General features: G+C 32.5%; 1 protein-coding gene across 1 annotated transcript in view; it reads right to left on the bottom strand.

Moving 5' to 3' along the window:
* Window positions 1–15,215, bottom strand: part of pb (homeobox proposcipedia) — a 38,562-nt gene extending 23,347 nt beyond the window's left edge. The window contains exon 1 of the mRNA XM_085207568.1: window positions 14,575–15,215. Within this exon, the coding sequence (XP_085063694.1) occupies window positions 14,575–15,058 (484 nt within the window). The 5' untranslated portion in view covers window positions 15,059–15,215. The remainder of the gene's footprint in view (window positions 1–14,574) is intronic.
* Between the last annotated feature and the right edge of the window lie 2,745 nt (window positions 15,216–17,960).

Raw genomic sequence — 17,960 nt, 5'->3', positions numbered from 1 at the left:
TTAAAAATGACATATTTAATCTATACCTATATTTAAATAGAAATCTACTGATAAACATCCTAATATTTTTTCTAAGTATATCCATAATATTTACATATAAAATAAAATTACATTTCTTCATCGCCCTACATACGTTTCTACGTAGGCATTGTGCAACCATAGATGGTCTTCATTTAAAAGCCTTGATAGTTACTTCACGCTTCATAGATTTATTATATTAATATACACAATTAGAATGTAAAAGTATGAAGGTCAAATGGCGTAATTAGAGAAAAATGGAACATAAGAATATAATATATTTTTTTAATGTTTTTATTAAATAGAATCAATTGTCTAATACATACTAAGTAATTACTTACAACTCCCAGTGGATGTACGATCGCTGTCTACAGTTAAAAGCTTTTGTTTGGCTATTATATATTTTTTAATGTAACATTTATTATTGAATATTAATCTAAAGCGGACTTGAGGTGAATCGTGGCGCAGGGGCACTATAAATGCGACAGGTTGTAGGTTCGATTTCCACTCGTGGAATGAAATATTTAATATTTTTATATCTTCGCTCTGGTAATGAGGTAAATGCTGAGGTGAGTCCCGCCACTCATTACGCAATGCCTCCAGAATTCGGTAGAAAGCGTGAAACGGTAGTGTTTTAATGGGAACATAGTGTCTTATCACCAGCTATAAAAAAAAACCAAAGTGTTAAATTTTAAACGATAACACTCTTCATTTATATTCAACATCAGTAAATAAACATATCGAACGAACTACCTCCAAAATAAGAACAAACTAATTTATCTACATAGAATATGTGAGATAAATAATGATTTCTGCTTACTCATGACATCCTGTACATAACAGAAGGTAGTGGGTACTCATGGCACTGTAGCGCCGGAGTCGCGTGGGGGGGTCGTTGCCACATCGATTTTCGATTTGCTCCCGGTGCATTAACTGGGTCAAGTGCTGGCCAACTGAGATAATCGGACTCGTTGCATGAATTTTAAAATTAACACTTGTTAAGAACAGATATTTATTACTTCTTTCATTTTAAATTTGTAGTTGCAATAAAAGTTTAAAAATTTCAATGATGTATTTCATTAACGTTTAGTTTATTTAGACGAGGAAATTGTAAATGGATACATAGAGTATTTTTTTAGAGGTTTCTAGCGTTGAATATTTAGCTAATAAAGAATGCGTGCATCTGTGTAATAGAAGTTATTGATACTGAAATGAAGAGTTTTCAAGTTTTCATTAGGGTGCGATCGAAGCAGTTAGAGCCCCTTTATTATCTGTTCGGCTCTAAATTGCCGAAAAGAAATTCTTCCCCGGAAAAAAGGGGAAGGACAAAAAGCCGTAACTCCAGCGCTACCGATGGCGCACCGTTATTTAAAAATCGAATACGATAAGATTGGAAATGTTTTTATTTTTGTAACTGTCAACAATTTATGAGTTTTTTTTTAAAGTAAATATGGCAATGGCATCTCTCTTTCGCGACGAAACGTTGATAAGATTTTTTTATATCTTCGAAGTGTTCGGACTCGGCGTAATGAAGCGTTCGATTTTGGGTAATGGTCAACTGATAAGCAAAAGATGTCATTATTGAACGCGGCTTAGTTTATATCGTTTGTTTTTATGTGTTACTTTTCAGGTTCTCGCTATTATGCTTGGAATTTCAATTTAGTTTTATATTTATTGGGTTTTAGAAAGTTTTTGGTAAAATTAGGTAAAAGTTTAGTGTTTTTTAAATCTAATAGAAGTGATTTCGTGCAGATTACTGGGAGTATAGCTTTTATATTTTAGCTTTAATTATATCAAATACCTAATTGTTAAAGTATCATATAAATAATATTTATGGTTATTTCAATGAGAATTTAAAAAAAAAATGGCATAATATAGAAGGTATAGCCTATTAACAAAGTAACAAATAGAGTAGATAATCAGTTAGCTTTCATCAAGTTATGCATTACGGAGCGTGGCGGGGGTGAATCCCGGTAAATACATTCCCTCGGCGCTGATAAAGAATTGAGGGTATTAAACGATTACAAATGCTTCGCGGTTCAATAAACCGCTTTTAGCCGGTTTACAGTTTTAGATAAATTAGGTTATATTATTATCTATAGAAAAACACTTGGATTTTGTAAAAATTTAGGTAAATCGAGTATAAATAGTGTTTTGTCTTCTAGTGAGAAAATAAACTAATATTATAATAGCATTTCTGAAATATTACGTAAATGCTATCCATATTGCTCTTAAAGATGATTTTCAATTTTAATTTTATCAAATTATTATTAGTGGGTTTTTATAAAAATTGCACAAAAAGATAGCACAAAATATTTTAAGTTATCCTCAATCGTAAGGCGGGCGTATCCGTCCAACCATCCCACCAGCTAAAGTGACAAACCGATAAGAAACACCTTCATCCACTCTTATTTATGTACCTCAGCATCCGATTGAGAGGTCTCCAGGCCGGCAACGTTCAGCTTCTATCTACCCCTCGAACCTACCTATGTTTATTTCCGTAGATACTTCCTCTCTGATTGTACCCCACCTTGAATGTGTACTGACTCCTATAGTCAAGATTGCGTTCATTAGAACCAATACTTTAAATTTCCAAAGATAAAATAAATGTATTGTGTAAAAAGGAATGGAGACAATAAAGTTGCTGAGAATATTTAAGAGTTATTTTCGAAACAAAATTCGTGAAGTTAAATGAGTTTCTTGCTGTTTGTTCTTTGGTGCGAGATAACTTTTATTAAAATTTAAAGTAAATAAGTTTATCATTTGAGACCTATATTTTAAATTATCTTTCTGTATTGTAATTTTCTTTAAATATAATTATATTGTTTTTGAATTCTGGGTGAATCTACGTCATAATAAAAATAGGAAGAAACAGTAAATTACTTCCTTTAGAATATCGATTTGAAACTTAGTACTGTTTACATTTAAATTTAATAGCTTTAAGTGTTTTAACACTAGCGCTTTCACTCGACATGATAACCCCTGACAATTTTTGTACTTCCGCACGTCTATAGATAAGCAAATACTGAGGCGATGGATATTAGGGGCACACCTTACATCATTTTCGTTATTACCGGGGTGGCTAAGACATGCTCCTCAGAGGCCCACCCCTTAATATGCTAAAATCAAATTATTTCCAAAGCGGAGTGATTCCCGTATCGAAACTCTCGATATAACGATCGAGGGTTCTGTAACGCGATCGTTTTTTCTAATGACATTTTTTTTTTATTTTTTGTTTTAACTAACTACGTTTCATATTTGCGATTATATTAGCTAAAAGATCTAGAAGGACGTAGAATCTAAAATCATGATTTTAGATAAGCCAAAATTGATGACGTTTTAAGTAAAGAAAAGTGATGTTTTAACTAAACAAAAAAACGTTTTAAGTAAAGAGAAAAATTGTTTCAGAACTTATTATCTAACATTAGCAAGTCCACATTTAAACAAGCAAAAGCAGCAAAACTCCAATTTCCTGCGGATTTCTGCACTGTTATCGGTCTGTAATTTCCTCGAACGATATAGAAGATAACTATAGGTATATACACCTAAAATAAACTAAAATATATTTTTGATAATAACCGGTTTTTTTAGTATATTTCTAAGAATATGAATGTTTTGCTACATATTAGAAGTGAAATGTATGAAGTAAGTATAGGTACATTATTTGAAAAAAAAGTGGATCTTTTTTACCAATTCTCTATAATACTTTCCCTATATACAACGATTTAAAAAAAATGTTTTTATATAAATGAATATGTTTAATATTGGCCTAATTATTATTTACATTATATCCAGATCTTGTGGTAGTGTTATTATCTGGGACATCATCAGACGTAAGTCGCTTTCATTAGCACGTCTTAAAATGAACACCCTTCACAGAACGACGAAGCCAACGTGACCCTAATAAAATCGATAGAGTAATCGTTTTAAGGATAAAGCTATACTCGAGAAAAAGTTTTATTTAAGTAATATTCTATTGTTGCATTTATATTTTTTGATATTATCGATATTGAGTTTACAATGCAAAAAAAGTCGTATTTTAAGTAAAGTAGTAAAAATCTAAAAATTTTTTGGTAAAACATTTCTCTATTATATGCTTCTACGAGTACGTAAAAGTTCCCTTTCATTAGTAGGTATGTCATCACACACAATTAACACCCCCCGGAATGAACTACGGTCCCTCAAATTGTCTTACTCCGACAAGGTGTTTCTTTTGATTAAAGTTACTCATACTTGCTATGTACATATGTACAAGAATACCTATATGATAATGTGATTATTAAGCTTTCTCTGTATATATAATTATGTGATAGCTTAATATTTATAAGCGTGATTTTTGGTTTAATACTGTATCATTGCAGTTTAGGCAGAGCGAATGTGGGAATTTAGTGTTAAGACACTACGTTCCCATGCAAACAAATTGCGCAATTACCCCAAAAATATATTCCTCGAGTCGGAATCGAACCCGCAACCAATCGCGTTTACCTGAATCATATGTGATAAAAATATATTTCTATTTATATGAGTACTAGTGGATCCGAATGCGGCTACGCCCGCTAGAACTATACGAATATTTGTTAAATATATTTATGAAATAATTTTCAGTTTTCAATAGAGAAATGCGTTAAGCAAGCTCATTTTGGGTGACGTTTTCTAACAACAAACTTTGCAAATCGTTGCTTAACAACGGTCGCATAGCGACGGTTGTTATAAACATGGCGGAATAAATTGCATGTCAAATTAATAAGTATTTTAATATATTTGTATATATCGAATATTGGTTGTTATAAACATGGCGGAATAAATTGCATGTCAAATTAATAAGTATTTTAATATATTTGTATATATCGAAAATATTGCAAATAAGAGAAAAAAAAATATCCTATGTTCATCCCGAGACCCTCAAGTATCTCTATATGAGTATTTTATTACAATTAAATTAGCGGTTTGGCCCTGATTGCGGAAAAGACAGACAGACAGAAAGAGAGTTACTTTCGAATTTATAATATAGGTATGGATTTGATCAATTTTATAAAAAGTACCTAATCATAAAATATTAAAATATGACACTTTTATCTAAACAAAAAACGTAAAACCAAACATTATGGACATATATTAAAAGCGTAGACAAAAATAAGACGCTTTCGAAGACGAAATGTAGTTGTCCATGCAGACCCCAGCGGCTAAACGTTGCGCTGACGGTGACTAATGACGGATGCACTAATAGTTGTGTCGCACCGCTCACAATATATCATGCGAGGGAAATGGGGGGAAAACCATCCTATCACTCCCGCGGCCTGGCCCGTCCCGCCGCCGTGATAAAGTTAGTGTTGGTTTACGCTTTATAAGAAATTGTTTAATATAAAAGTATGCTTTTATTAATATATTAAACGATATCAGTTGTTAGTTAAACTTTAATTAAATCGGCTTCACGCTCTATCCGCCATACAGCAGGATAGGGAACCTGGTGTTAAGATATTTCGTTCCCCATTTGCCGCCGAATTAAGTTGTTGTTATAATTTTTAATTTTAAATCTCCATATTACAAAGAGTTAAGACAAAGATGAAAATGTCGTCAAAAATCATACCTTTTGCTACAAACAAAGAAATTAGAAAGAAAAACAACAAATAATAAAAGAATATGACAAAAACAGTTTTCCACGAAATATACTAAGCAAATTTTTTATATTGTTTCAAAACATATAGTTAAGTGCCTTGCCTCTCTATGGTTTATAAGAATTTAATTAAGTAATACAAATGTATATTGTTAATAATATACAAAACGAAAAGCAAATTATTATATTTTTAAGTCAAGTTCAAATTAAAAACAAAACAGAAAAAACCATACCATTTGCTACAAATAAAGAAACAACAAAGAAAAACAACAAGGCATACAACAAAAAAAAGTTTCCCCCGAAACATACTAAACAAACTACCTTTTTATGGCGTTCACAACATTTAGTTAAGCGTCGCTGGTGCGGTAGTGTCGCAAGATTAATACATCGAGGCCGAGCTGGTGCTGCAACAATTTGTCTCTATAAATGTTGACTCAGCCAGCCTCGGTTCCTCTGCGGCGTCTCCGCGCTATTAGCCCCAAATTTATTGTTTAATTTCTAAGGCGTTATTAATAGTAGCTGAGATGATTAAACAGATTTCACTGTCTTGAGATGGTCTTGATTTATACGGTGGTAGAACATGTGTATGAGGTTTCATTGGAATGTATGATGGGTTTTGTTGGAAGTACTTTATCAAGAGTGGTGGGATGTGGTTAGCTAAAGTTGATGGCTGTAGGTTCTAATCTCGTTTGAGGATATATTTATTTGTATAATATAAATATTGTCCGGCTTGGCTTGATTATTGATTTTTTTTAGGATGTAAGGTTCCCCTATACACGCTGCGTCACTAAGTAAAAGGAAAATGTAGAATGGAATTACAGTAGGTCATTAGTTTCGTAAAACTAGGAATATTGTTACGAAAATTAGCAGACTAGTTTATTGGCAGCCAGTGATATTTTACGTAAAGTTTTCAAAATCATGCTTATAATATATTTAATTAATAATAAGTTTATTTTGATAATTTTTACTAGAGATTTTTAAATTTTTAGCCAATCAGAGATATTGATACCATTATCATTCCTATTGAAAAGGATAAAAAACAACTTTACAAAATCCAAAATTTCACCAAATATTCTCATAAGACAAGGATATCCATCAATAAATATTCATGTTAAACAGAAACTTAGTTAATTACCAGCAAGCTAGTGTCCGGAAACCGGACAACACGATACACGGCACCCTTGTCTCAGAGAAGCTTCTCCATGTCAATGGAACTACCAAAAACAGTATAAGCGATCAAAACGATCACGCCAATATGAACCTAATGTCGAGTAACTAAAATCCAAATTCCTCCATCAGAAGAAAAGGAGTCTCGATACTTCTATGAAGATAATATAGCAGAGATATGTAGAGCCGGTTAACCGAATATGGGCTGTAAGTTTACGGTGATTACGACCCAAATGGCGTGAATTTGTTGTTGCGGTGATACGAGGGTTTATGCGTGTAAGATGATGCTTGTTTAGAAGTCTCGCTGATATGATAAATCAGTTTAGAGCAAACATCTCTCTTAAGGGTTGGGGTGCGAAGTACTAAACAATCCCACGTTAAATGAGAAAATTGTTTCATAAACAGATTTGTATGGCGGTGATGAAAGATGATGGCATTATCATAATCTCTATTGAGTATTTTAAATTTATTTTATTGTTTTAAAGAAGCGGGTTTCCTTTTTTTTCTAATCATTCGTTTTAATATGTTAAATATATACTATGCATTCTAAATTCTGTTGTGCTAATGGAATTCATAAAAAGCATTTTTTTTATATAAAAGTCGAGCATGCTCTTTCGCATGTATTAAAATATTAGAGTTTTTATTGAAAGTACTATTTTCTTAAGATATATAAAATTCCATAAGATTTTTTTTGTTATCAAATAAAGTATTAAAAATTATAAATGCTCACTAAAATATTAGTTACGAAAATTAAATTAAAAATAGGTAGTTTTGAAATTTTTTTTTTACTTTAATTGAAACTGTATTATTAAAGCTAGGAGAAAAATAACAATACTTTCATTAATAAGACTTTTACAAGTAAAACAGACAATCACAACGCGAACCAAAAATGACCGCCCACGCTGATTGACGCTGACTCCACCACCATTCTTAATAGGATTAGGCTCAGGTAGTGTCTAATTGCTGTACCACGGGTGCCGACAATCGGGACAAAGGGCTCGAGCGGCGCCCGACCAGTGAAAGTGATTTATTGATTGCTTCTTTAAGGCTTTACGGCTTAGACGTATTACGTGTGTTTGTTTGCTACCTTGGGTACACCATTCAAAGGAATCGTTCACGCTAATTTGACTATTTACAGAAATTTTACTTTGAAAGTGAGTTTAGTTTTTTTTATTGTATTAATATATATATGGTAACTTTAGTTTCGTGTAAGAAATCAGAATGTTTCTTATATAAAACTATTAAACTTATATTTTAGGCTGCGCGATCATTATATCCAATTAAATAAGTCGTTATATTTTAGTCAATTCTAGGATAAGTGCTATGGGAGTATTTGCGCTTTACCGAAATACAGAAAATTTTGTCTGGACTTTTGGATATTACGATTAAGCTTTACTAAGACCTAATTGTTAAAAGTAAAAAAAAAAAATACATTTAATAAAAAAAAGTGCATTACAACAATTTAATTAAACTCCATAGAGAAATACAATAAATATACAAATAATTAAAAATATTAGAAAATAAACCACCATTGTTAACACATATCTTACAAGCGGTACGAAACGGAAGCACGGGACGATAAAGGAACACGAATTGCGGGACGCTCCATTGATTTATGTCCTCCTGGTGATATAGCGGTGAAAGTGTTACGGTAAATCATAACGCCGATGTATTGACAGCCTATGAGAGCTGTGATTATATATAGAAAATTATGTGATTTATACTATTGGAACAGGTTTGTTTTTATGATTTATGTTAGTTTTAACTAATAAGTATTGTTTGAACCAGGTGTTTTTTTCTTCAGTTTCACGCTATATCCTGCATGTAGAAAGGTAGGCAGAGGAAGCCCAGTGTTCAGACACTCCGCTTTTCTATTTTCGCTGAATTCTGGAGAAGTTGGGTGTTGAGTGGCGGAACTCAACGCTGTTTCTATTTTAAATTATGTTAAGGACAATTACGTATTCAAACTTACGAAGCTTAAACTATTTGTAATTGTTAATAAACGCCATTATTAATAAAAATATTTTTTATTCAGATAAATAGGTACTACTTACGTTTTTTTTTTAAATCTAAAGATCAAAATAAACCTTACATTTTGAGGAAATTAAAGAAATTGCTAACTTCCTGTATACTAGTATACTTCTCTTATATTTATCCATCATTAACTATATTACACGGATTCATCTAGTATACGAGTATATCCAAAAGCGAAGTTTAGAGGCAATTTCGAAGTTAGCTGACGGTGTCCAACACGTAATTGGTGGGAGACATTTATGATAGCAGGACCCGCCCCGTGACGGCCGACCTAACCTCAAATTTACGGTCATTTTTCACATAAATCAAAGAGCACCGGCCAAAAGATTTATTGCTGTATCTATCTGAAGTGGATAGGGAATCTACCTGCTCTATAACAGTTTGTAAGTATAACTATCTGAAGTTATCTTAATAGTGGATAATGAGTGGTCTTGTCATTTGATCATTTTTTCTTTTTTTATATAGGAAATGATGGGAAATGAAATATTTTTAGATGGTATATCGTTAATTTCAAAGGTTTTTAAGCTATCCACGCTGGATCTCGCATATAGAAGGGTAGGCAGAAAGAAACCCATATTCAGTGTTGAGTCGCTGTCCTTGGTACCAGAGTTAAGTAATGAAAATATTATAAAATTTCATTCCCCAAGTGAGGTCCGAACTCACAACCGTCACGTAACAGTCACACACCTGCGAAACCATGCCACGAGAGCCTCTAAATTATATGACTTAAGTCTAAAATCTCGAATGGCTACCACGTCTCGGTAAAACGAGTACAGGCCGCCCTCCAACCAGGTGGACCTCAAGAAGACAGCGGGAGGACCGGACGGAGTGGCGAGCATTGGGGGAGGCCTATGTCCAGCAGTGGTCCTTAAAAGGCTGATAGATAGATAGATAGAAATCTAAAATAACCAATGTTAAAATAGTTTAATAAAAAAAAAATGTCTCAGTACAATCAATATTCAATAAGTTATATAAGCATAAACAAAATTCCCAGCAATCATCATTACATATAATGTTCGCGTTACGGTGAATGTTTGTTGTTTAGTTACAGTCTATCTACACGCGATTTACCGCCACCACCACCACCACCGACCACATTTACTGGAAACCATTTTGAGGTCCGTTAAAAATTTACATATTTATTTATTCTATAGGTATGTACGGAATGGAATATGAATAGTTTTCGTGGAAATTAATATTATTTTGTAGAACTATTAGCTAAGTACAGTTTAATGCAAAAGTTTTATATCTTTTAAACTTTTATCTTTTAATGTCTTATCATCTAGATATTTAGAAAAGAAGAATTATATATCCTAGGCAATAATATTACTATAGATAACCAACAACGGAATGGAATATGAATAGTTTTCGTGGAAATTAATATTATTTTGTATTTGTTTTTCGTAGTTTTCGTTTTTTGTAGCTAGGTACAGTTTAATGAAAAAGTTTTAAACTTATTATAGGATTTAATGTGTTATCTTTTAAATATTTAGAAAAGACAATTGTATATTCTAGGCAATAATATTACTATAGATAAACCAACCAACGAGTTTACATTCGATTTTATATAGACTTTTTAAAAATTTTACACATTTTAAATGGTAAAGATATAAAAATGTTTATTTAAAAATTCTTCTTCTTTTCTTTCTAATTATTATATACGTTTTGTCTATTTTATAACCCTTTTCTAATGAACCCTAAACCAAAATGTCTATTAAAAAAAATATAATATACGTAATGTGGAACGGCAGTGAATTTCTTATTAAAAAAATTAAAAAAGGAAACAATTTAATGACAATTTTACAAATTAATTCTTATAAACTTACATTTTTGGAATATATTTATGTGAAAATATTTTTAAGTTACAATAGGTTTTTCGATACAAAAGTAACTAATTATATTTTATTCGTGGCGACATATAAAACAACACAGTAATTACACGTTCAGTCGCACGCAACACAACATTTACACTATTTTCCATCATGTTTGTTCTGGAAACCACTTCTATTTACCATATTCATTCGATTCCGCTAATTCTTTTTATATAAAAAACCAGGCCTTCGTGGCGCAGCGGCACTATGATGTGACTGTAACGCGACGGTTGTGGATTCGATCCCCATTCGAGGAAGTGAAATATTTATTTACGTTTATATTATCATTTCTTCGCTCTGGTGTCAAGGCAAAGCGCGGTGTTGAGTTCTGCAACGCAATGCCTCCAGAATTCGGCAGAAAGGGAGGAACGGAGTGCCTTAACACTAGGTTCCCTCTGCTTACCCTGCTGTGTGCGGGATACAGCGTGAATATAAAAAAGCCAGCTACTTGCTTTTAATTTCGAAGGCAAAAGAAAATAATTCCCATCATTGCAGCAACAGCTGCGATGTAAAATTGCATGTCGATTTTTTCATTGTTGCTATTTTAATCGAAATAAACCTTATAAATTGGGTTCATATCACGTCAGTCAACCGCGAACAAATTGAGACTGTGCAAAAATAATGCTTTCATATTAAAGATGAATCGAATGATCGATCGAGCGAGCGTTCCTTTTAATTTGGATTCCCGAGATAGGTCTGAGGGCGTGGCCGCGTGAACGATTTGTTTCGTGTCCCTTAGTGCCTCTACCTTCTACGGAAAGAACAAAGAATATTTACTATCATTCTTTTCTTAATACTGGTGCTTAGAAGATTTCACGTTTTCTCTTATCGACGGTTCGCTGTGATAGCTAATTCTAAATATCCAGTGTTCATAAATTTTATTGTATAAAATAATATTGTTTTCTATTGTCTTTGTTTAATAGTAAAACTTTTTTTTTTATTTGTTAGTGATTTTTGTACCAAATTGGATAAAACTTTTTTAATATATATTTTTTAAATTTGAATTTCCATATTCAAAACTCCACGTAAAGTTCAAGCGTAGGCCGCTACCATACATATAAGAGAATCAGTCAAAACTTAGTGAATCCAATATCTAAGTTTAGCTGGCTGCAGCGTTGCACCGCTCGATAGCGGTGACAGTGACTGATCACCCGACGCCAGCCGTCGTTATCTATCCTATCAAAGAATAAGCCAGTCGAACTGGAATTGTGCAAAATTGTGCACGGGCTGTAATATTTGACGATTTATTTAGTATAATGCGGATTTTTTTTTATTTACTTTGAAAGTTAGAGCAGGCTAAGTTGTAAATACAGAGATCTTAGTGTTCCGGGATATAGGTGACGTAGGTGCCCAAAATAGTCCAGATCGTAGGTACAGGTAGTTCCATTGAAAGTTAAAACTGTTAATCTACAAAAGCTACAATAATATTTTTCAATTAGAACCATTAGTTCTTAAGATTAGAACGCAGGAACAAACAGTTTTTAATAAAACACTAATATAATTTATAAAAAATATCTTAGATTCTATTTTAAGCAAAATAGTGCATAATAAAGCATAGACTCTACTTAATGTATGGATTTTAAAAGTGGTACAATTGATATTTTTGTGAAAAATAAGGAAGTCATCAGTCATGGAAATATCTTTTCTTTTTTTTTATTTGTTGTTCTGTAACGGTTTGAAGACAAGCGGATGTTCGTGAACTGTTTATATTTATTTGTAACCATAGAAATACATATATTGAGTATGATTTAAAGATTTTTATGAATTTATGTTCTTTTCAAATTTATATATAATTTACATGAGTTCCATTTATTAGCTTTAATTTACCTACATCTTAGCCATGTAATCTTTTATTTAGAATAGAACCATACCCGTAAAATAAATAAAATTCATATTTGATTTATAGAATTTTCTTATAAAATTTATTTAAAAAATAGTTATAGTGTACTGTAAAATTTGATTATTTGCAAACATAAAATAATTGTAACTGGACCTATAAGCATTTTGATCAAGAATCACAGATAATAAAAATTGTTATAAAATTTGTTGTAGCATAATAACCAGAACGTCAAGTTTAGTTAGTTTAGGTATATTTTTTAATATAAAATATTTTTTACTTAGTATTATCACGAATACAAAAAAATACCAATATATTTTTTAAGAAACGTATAGCTTCATTGACAATGATTTCAGTGTAGCAATAATTTTCTTACATATCTTCCAAGTGATGCTAACGCGGTGTTCAACACTACGAGGCCCCCCAGCGCGCTCCGCGGGGGGCAGCTCCTGTCCGCAGCGGTAATTGTACTCAAATATGAAAATATTGCGATAACATGGTTACTACTGGAAATAACGTGAGGTAGCCATGAATATTGTGGTTTAAATATTTATTTATATTATTTTGTTTTAAGATTAGATAAATGTAATAGGATTTTTTTGTGGTGTTGTTTAAGATAATTCTTTTTCATATTTTTGTACGTATGAAATTAATTATATTGATTAATTAATAGACACTAATAAATAGTGGAATTTCTATTTAAGTTTCTTTTACGGTGAGAAAACATTACCGCATAGGTATATCTAGTATTAGGTACTCGTTTTTTGGATATCCGACGTTTCGAAAGCTTTGAAATAATCGAGAAAATCTTATTAAATAATCATTTCTTTTAAAATATTTAAATATATATTTTTTTTATATTTTTATATTTTTATTCTTATTTAGATCACATCAAGTAGGCTATATAAATGTAGCCAACCTAATTTGTCATGTTTGTGAAAGTTTAATTGTTAAAAAACATTTTAATTTAGTTAAAAAAGGGTGTGTTGACTAAAATGACATCATATAAAGTATGTTCAACATAGAGTTTTTAAGAGAGGCTCACAAGCTGAGGTCGCGTTCTCACGGCCGACGGATGGTGATGGATCATCTGGCACGAGGTTTGTTCTACATCACCCATACATTTGGAGTCACCCTGTTCCTAATTTTTTTTCATGTGCTAAATAAAAGGATAATTTCTTTTATAAAAATAACCGAATTAGTACAGCACTATTGTAAAACGTGTGTCAACAAACCACTCCATCATCACACTACGTCTAAATTTATCACATCCGTAAAAAATGTCTTAAAATATGACAGCCAATTGTTACAAATACGAAATCTTCTAGACTTTTTAACTCTTTCATAATCATATTGCAATCTTTGTATAGAATACTTTTGGATGTTCTCCAAGAAACTGCTATTGAATAGTTCTAATATAAAAGACAAATGATGCTTTTTATTACTTCAGACATATTTAATATATCGAAACATTGTTGCTTGAGTTTTAAGGCAATAATTTAATAAAATTAATTAATGAAAAATTAAATCTATATAAATAATATTATGAGGCACGCCTGTCTTGTAAAGTTATGTTCTAAAATGTTCTCACTTATAATTTGTGTTCATAGTGCATGTCGAATATTCCGTTCCGTTACAGAGCGCGGCGGCGGGTCGCTGGGTCAAGTAATACCACCACCAGCGATACCACTCCCACACCCACTACAAAAAACAGTTACAGACACGAGACGTCGTCGCGCCATACAATTCAATATATTTCGGAGTAATTTGATGTTCATTAAAGAAACTCTGGGACCGTGAACCAGAACACAATGGTTGAATGGCCATTTGTTGCTGCTGTTGAAAGGCACATAATAATTCTTACGTGAGTAACGTAGCACTTAGTACTACTTACAAAGGAAAATTTCCATTCTATAGGAACTATGAATTCTGTTTAGAATTTTTTTGCATTTCTACATCGTTTTACGGAATCTTTTAATAGACGATTTATACCAAAAAATATTATAAATAATATACGTTATGCTCTAGCTTACCTTGCTGACTGCTTTTTCTCGTTGTTTTTTTCTCTTTCATCCACGGGTACTCGGGAACATTTAGACCACCTCCTGGAGAAGGTAAATCAGGAGCATATCCTGGAGGCGTGTGTTGTGGGCTTAATTCACCACCGCCTAACTGTGGTAGGGCTGTCATAAATTCAGCCATAGACGGTTGACTGTTGATAAAGCCAGTTTCCGTGCAGGTTTCCAACATAGGATGAGGTCCTCCAGCCGCTGTGACCGCTGCAAGCCAAAAACCGTTACCGCCATGTTCCATACGCGGATGCTCTGGTCCTGGTGCATGTCCTAACGGCGGCGTGTTTCTCGTCTTGACAGCGAAATCTTCTTCCATTTCATCTCGAACCCCCATACCAATTCGTGCTGACTGCTTGCCTCTGACAGGGAACTCTTCGCATTTTATCTTGCGCACCAAGGGGTTACTGTCTAGCGGCAGCGCGGCGGTGTTGCATATCTCTTGCATCGCTGCCGGTGTCGTCCACTCACGCCGCTATCATTCATGAATCGATTTGCTTTTTTGTTTCGCCGCATGTGCTAGCATGGCTGAACTCATGTGCGTTTTCTTTTTAGTGGTTGTATTTTATATGTGTTATTGATATGGCTTCCCACGCTAAGCATAACGGAATCTGAAAATAAAGAAATACAACGAGTTTTATATTTTATAAGCATGGATTAATATTGTAAAATGTAAATATTTAATTTATTTAGATTATAATTTTTACAAAGCTTCAACACCTGAAAATAACGCAAGATATATTCTAAAATATAAGGTCCCTTACAAAGACCACCGAGGTCATTTCTAACGACGTAGCAATAAACCACCGTCTAATCGTTTGAAGGCGAATAGAGAGACGCCATACTAAACGTAACAGAAGGAGGTTGTCTCGCGGTTATTTCCCAATTATTCGAACGTTCAACATTACCGCGGTTTTGCGCCGAATAATTTAAGCATCAGTCGTGATGAGAGCGAAAATAATGAACGCTCCAAATTGTTTATTGTAATTTAGCAGCCATCATGGAGTGTATAGCACGTAATGGCGGCTCAACAATAAAGTTATTAAAATTGTCATGATCTCAGCTGAATGGTGTACTGTGTAATAATAAATAATTTAGTACAAAATAAAAATGGATGTATATAATTAATTTTTCCTTTGGTATTTCGTTCAGGATATTTTTATAACTATATTTAATTGTATATTTTTTAAATTTTGTACTTAACTACTAAAGCATAATTAAATAATAAGCATAATAATTATAAGGCCAGTAGGGACACATGCGTGTGATTGTAAACACGTTAGGTTAGATGAGGTGGGTTCGATTCCCATTCGGGAAACTGGAATATTTAGTATTATCACTTCTTCGTTATGGTGTTCACCAAAATTCAGTGGAAAATGAGGAACAGAATATCTTAATATTAGATTCTCTCTGCGTACCCTGATATGTTTGGGATACAGCGAAAACTAAAAGAAAAACCAAATTATACATACATAAATATTGAATAAAATACAATATATGCAATATCCCATTGTCTCCTAGACCTGCAACTGGTGGACTCCCTAATAAATATCAAGTATCGTTTACAGACATGGTGAAATTTGAAAACGTTCACAAAACCCTGAACGTACCACACCATTTTGTTTTTGAATGTCAATTAAAATACAAACCACGTACGAAATACGATTTTTTTCTCTTGGAATTTGCGGCGCGCCGGGAGGTACCTATGGTGTGATCGCGTTCTTTGTTTTATTTTATTTTTTCCAGAGTGGAACGGCTGGCGGTTAAGCCTATTTTAATGTGTATGGGTCCCTCTCTCGAATTAAAATTCTCTGTACGTTTTTATATGTGAATGGACAATGAAATGTAATTTCCTCTAAAGGGATGCTGTTTTCGTGATTTTGGTTTTTCTGTTACTGGACTTCAACATATCATACGAAAATTATATATGTTACTTTTTTAACAAATATGAATATATTATATTTAACAGGTAGGATAATATTAAGGTTTATTTTATTTTCTATTGGTTTTTATTTTTTTTAGAAATAATTCTATACTTATTGTTAATTTATTATGTAATATTGTAATTAGACTTTAATTAAAGAAAAAATCAAGTAGGTACAGACAAAAACTAGAAAAATAATAATAAACGTAGCCAGCGCTATATGGTTATTAATTAATGTTTTATCATTTCTCATTGCTTGGTCTGTTTTTGTCCTTAGTGCGTCATAAGGTTTTCACATAACAATAACATACTTTAATTAACGAGTAAAAAAGTAACAGAATTCTTATAGCATTTTGTATAAATATACCCACATTTGATAAAAAAATAATTATTATGTTAATTTTAAATTATAGTTTACGCTACTGCTTCTACTTGATTTCCATGAATAAATTTACTCTAACATAAAATAATATGATATTAAACAAGCAAATTACATAAGGACTATGCAATTTGTGTCAAGACTTTCGAGTAATCATGGTCCAAGTATCAGAGTTCAAGGGAGCTCATATTGTAGGAATGCTTGAGCTTAATAGGACCTTCAATATTTTACTTTGAAATATTTACTAATATATTGTACGTATGTTTTCCACAGCAAACCCTACAATTGCTAAATTGAATTGAATCTATAAATTTTATACTGGACGGTTCCCTCTGCCTAACCTGCTAAGTGCGGGATATAACGTGAAGCTTATGATGATGTCAATTATACAAGCCTAAATTCAGGAGGCTTACTAGTAGGTAACCTTTGAAAAATGTATTATTCAGAACCTGGGACCATCATCAGAGCACCTGGACCACTTATTTGTGTTGTAACAAGCATATAAGAATTTCGAAGTAGCTCTATGCGAACGTATAGCTTAATGGTCAGTTACGTTCTAATTTTTATGCATTTTCCTAAGTGTGAAATAGCATTATAAATGTCAAAAATATTACCTTTATTGCCATGGAAATATCACTGTTTCTAGACTACCAAGAACATCGTTTTCCTAGAACACTATTTCAAGCTGGAAGTAGGCCAATTTATAAAATTGCTATCCTTATCTAAGTGCCTATCACACACACACACACACAAGTTATATTATATACAATAGTATATAATACCGTAGATATGGACGATAGGAGGCGGCCTCACGCAATTCTATTCCCCGAAGAGGAAATTGTTACGTTAAATTGGGCCCTAACCACTACTTTGAACCGCGAACCGTCCTGTCACGCAGATGTTATTTACTCTGGACTTTTTACTACTGAATACATAATGGTTGAATTCGTTTCTACGTTTTGTAGCTTTGGTTATGTGTATAATAAATATATTATATACATCTATGTATGCCCATCTTGTGATAGTTAATATTTAGTTGGTATTTAC

This window comes from Heliconius melpomene, chromosome 3 (genome assembly GCF_056956725.1).
Source record: "Heliconius melpomene rosina isolate 202511_hmr_F chromosome 3, ASM5695672v1, whole genome shotgun sequence".
In the NCBI taxonomy this organism is placed as follows: domain Eukaryota; kingdom Metazoa; phylum Arthropoda; class Insecta; order Lepidoptera; family Nymphalidae; genus Heliconius; species Heliconius melpomene.
This window is presented reverse-complemented; position numbering and strand designations above follow the sequence as displayed.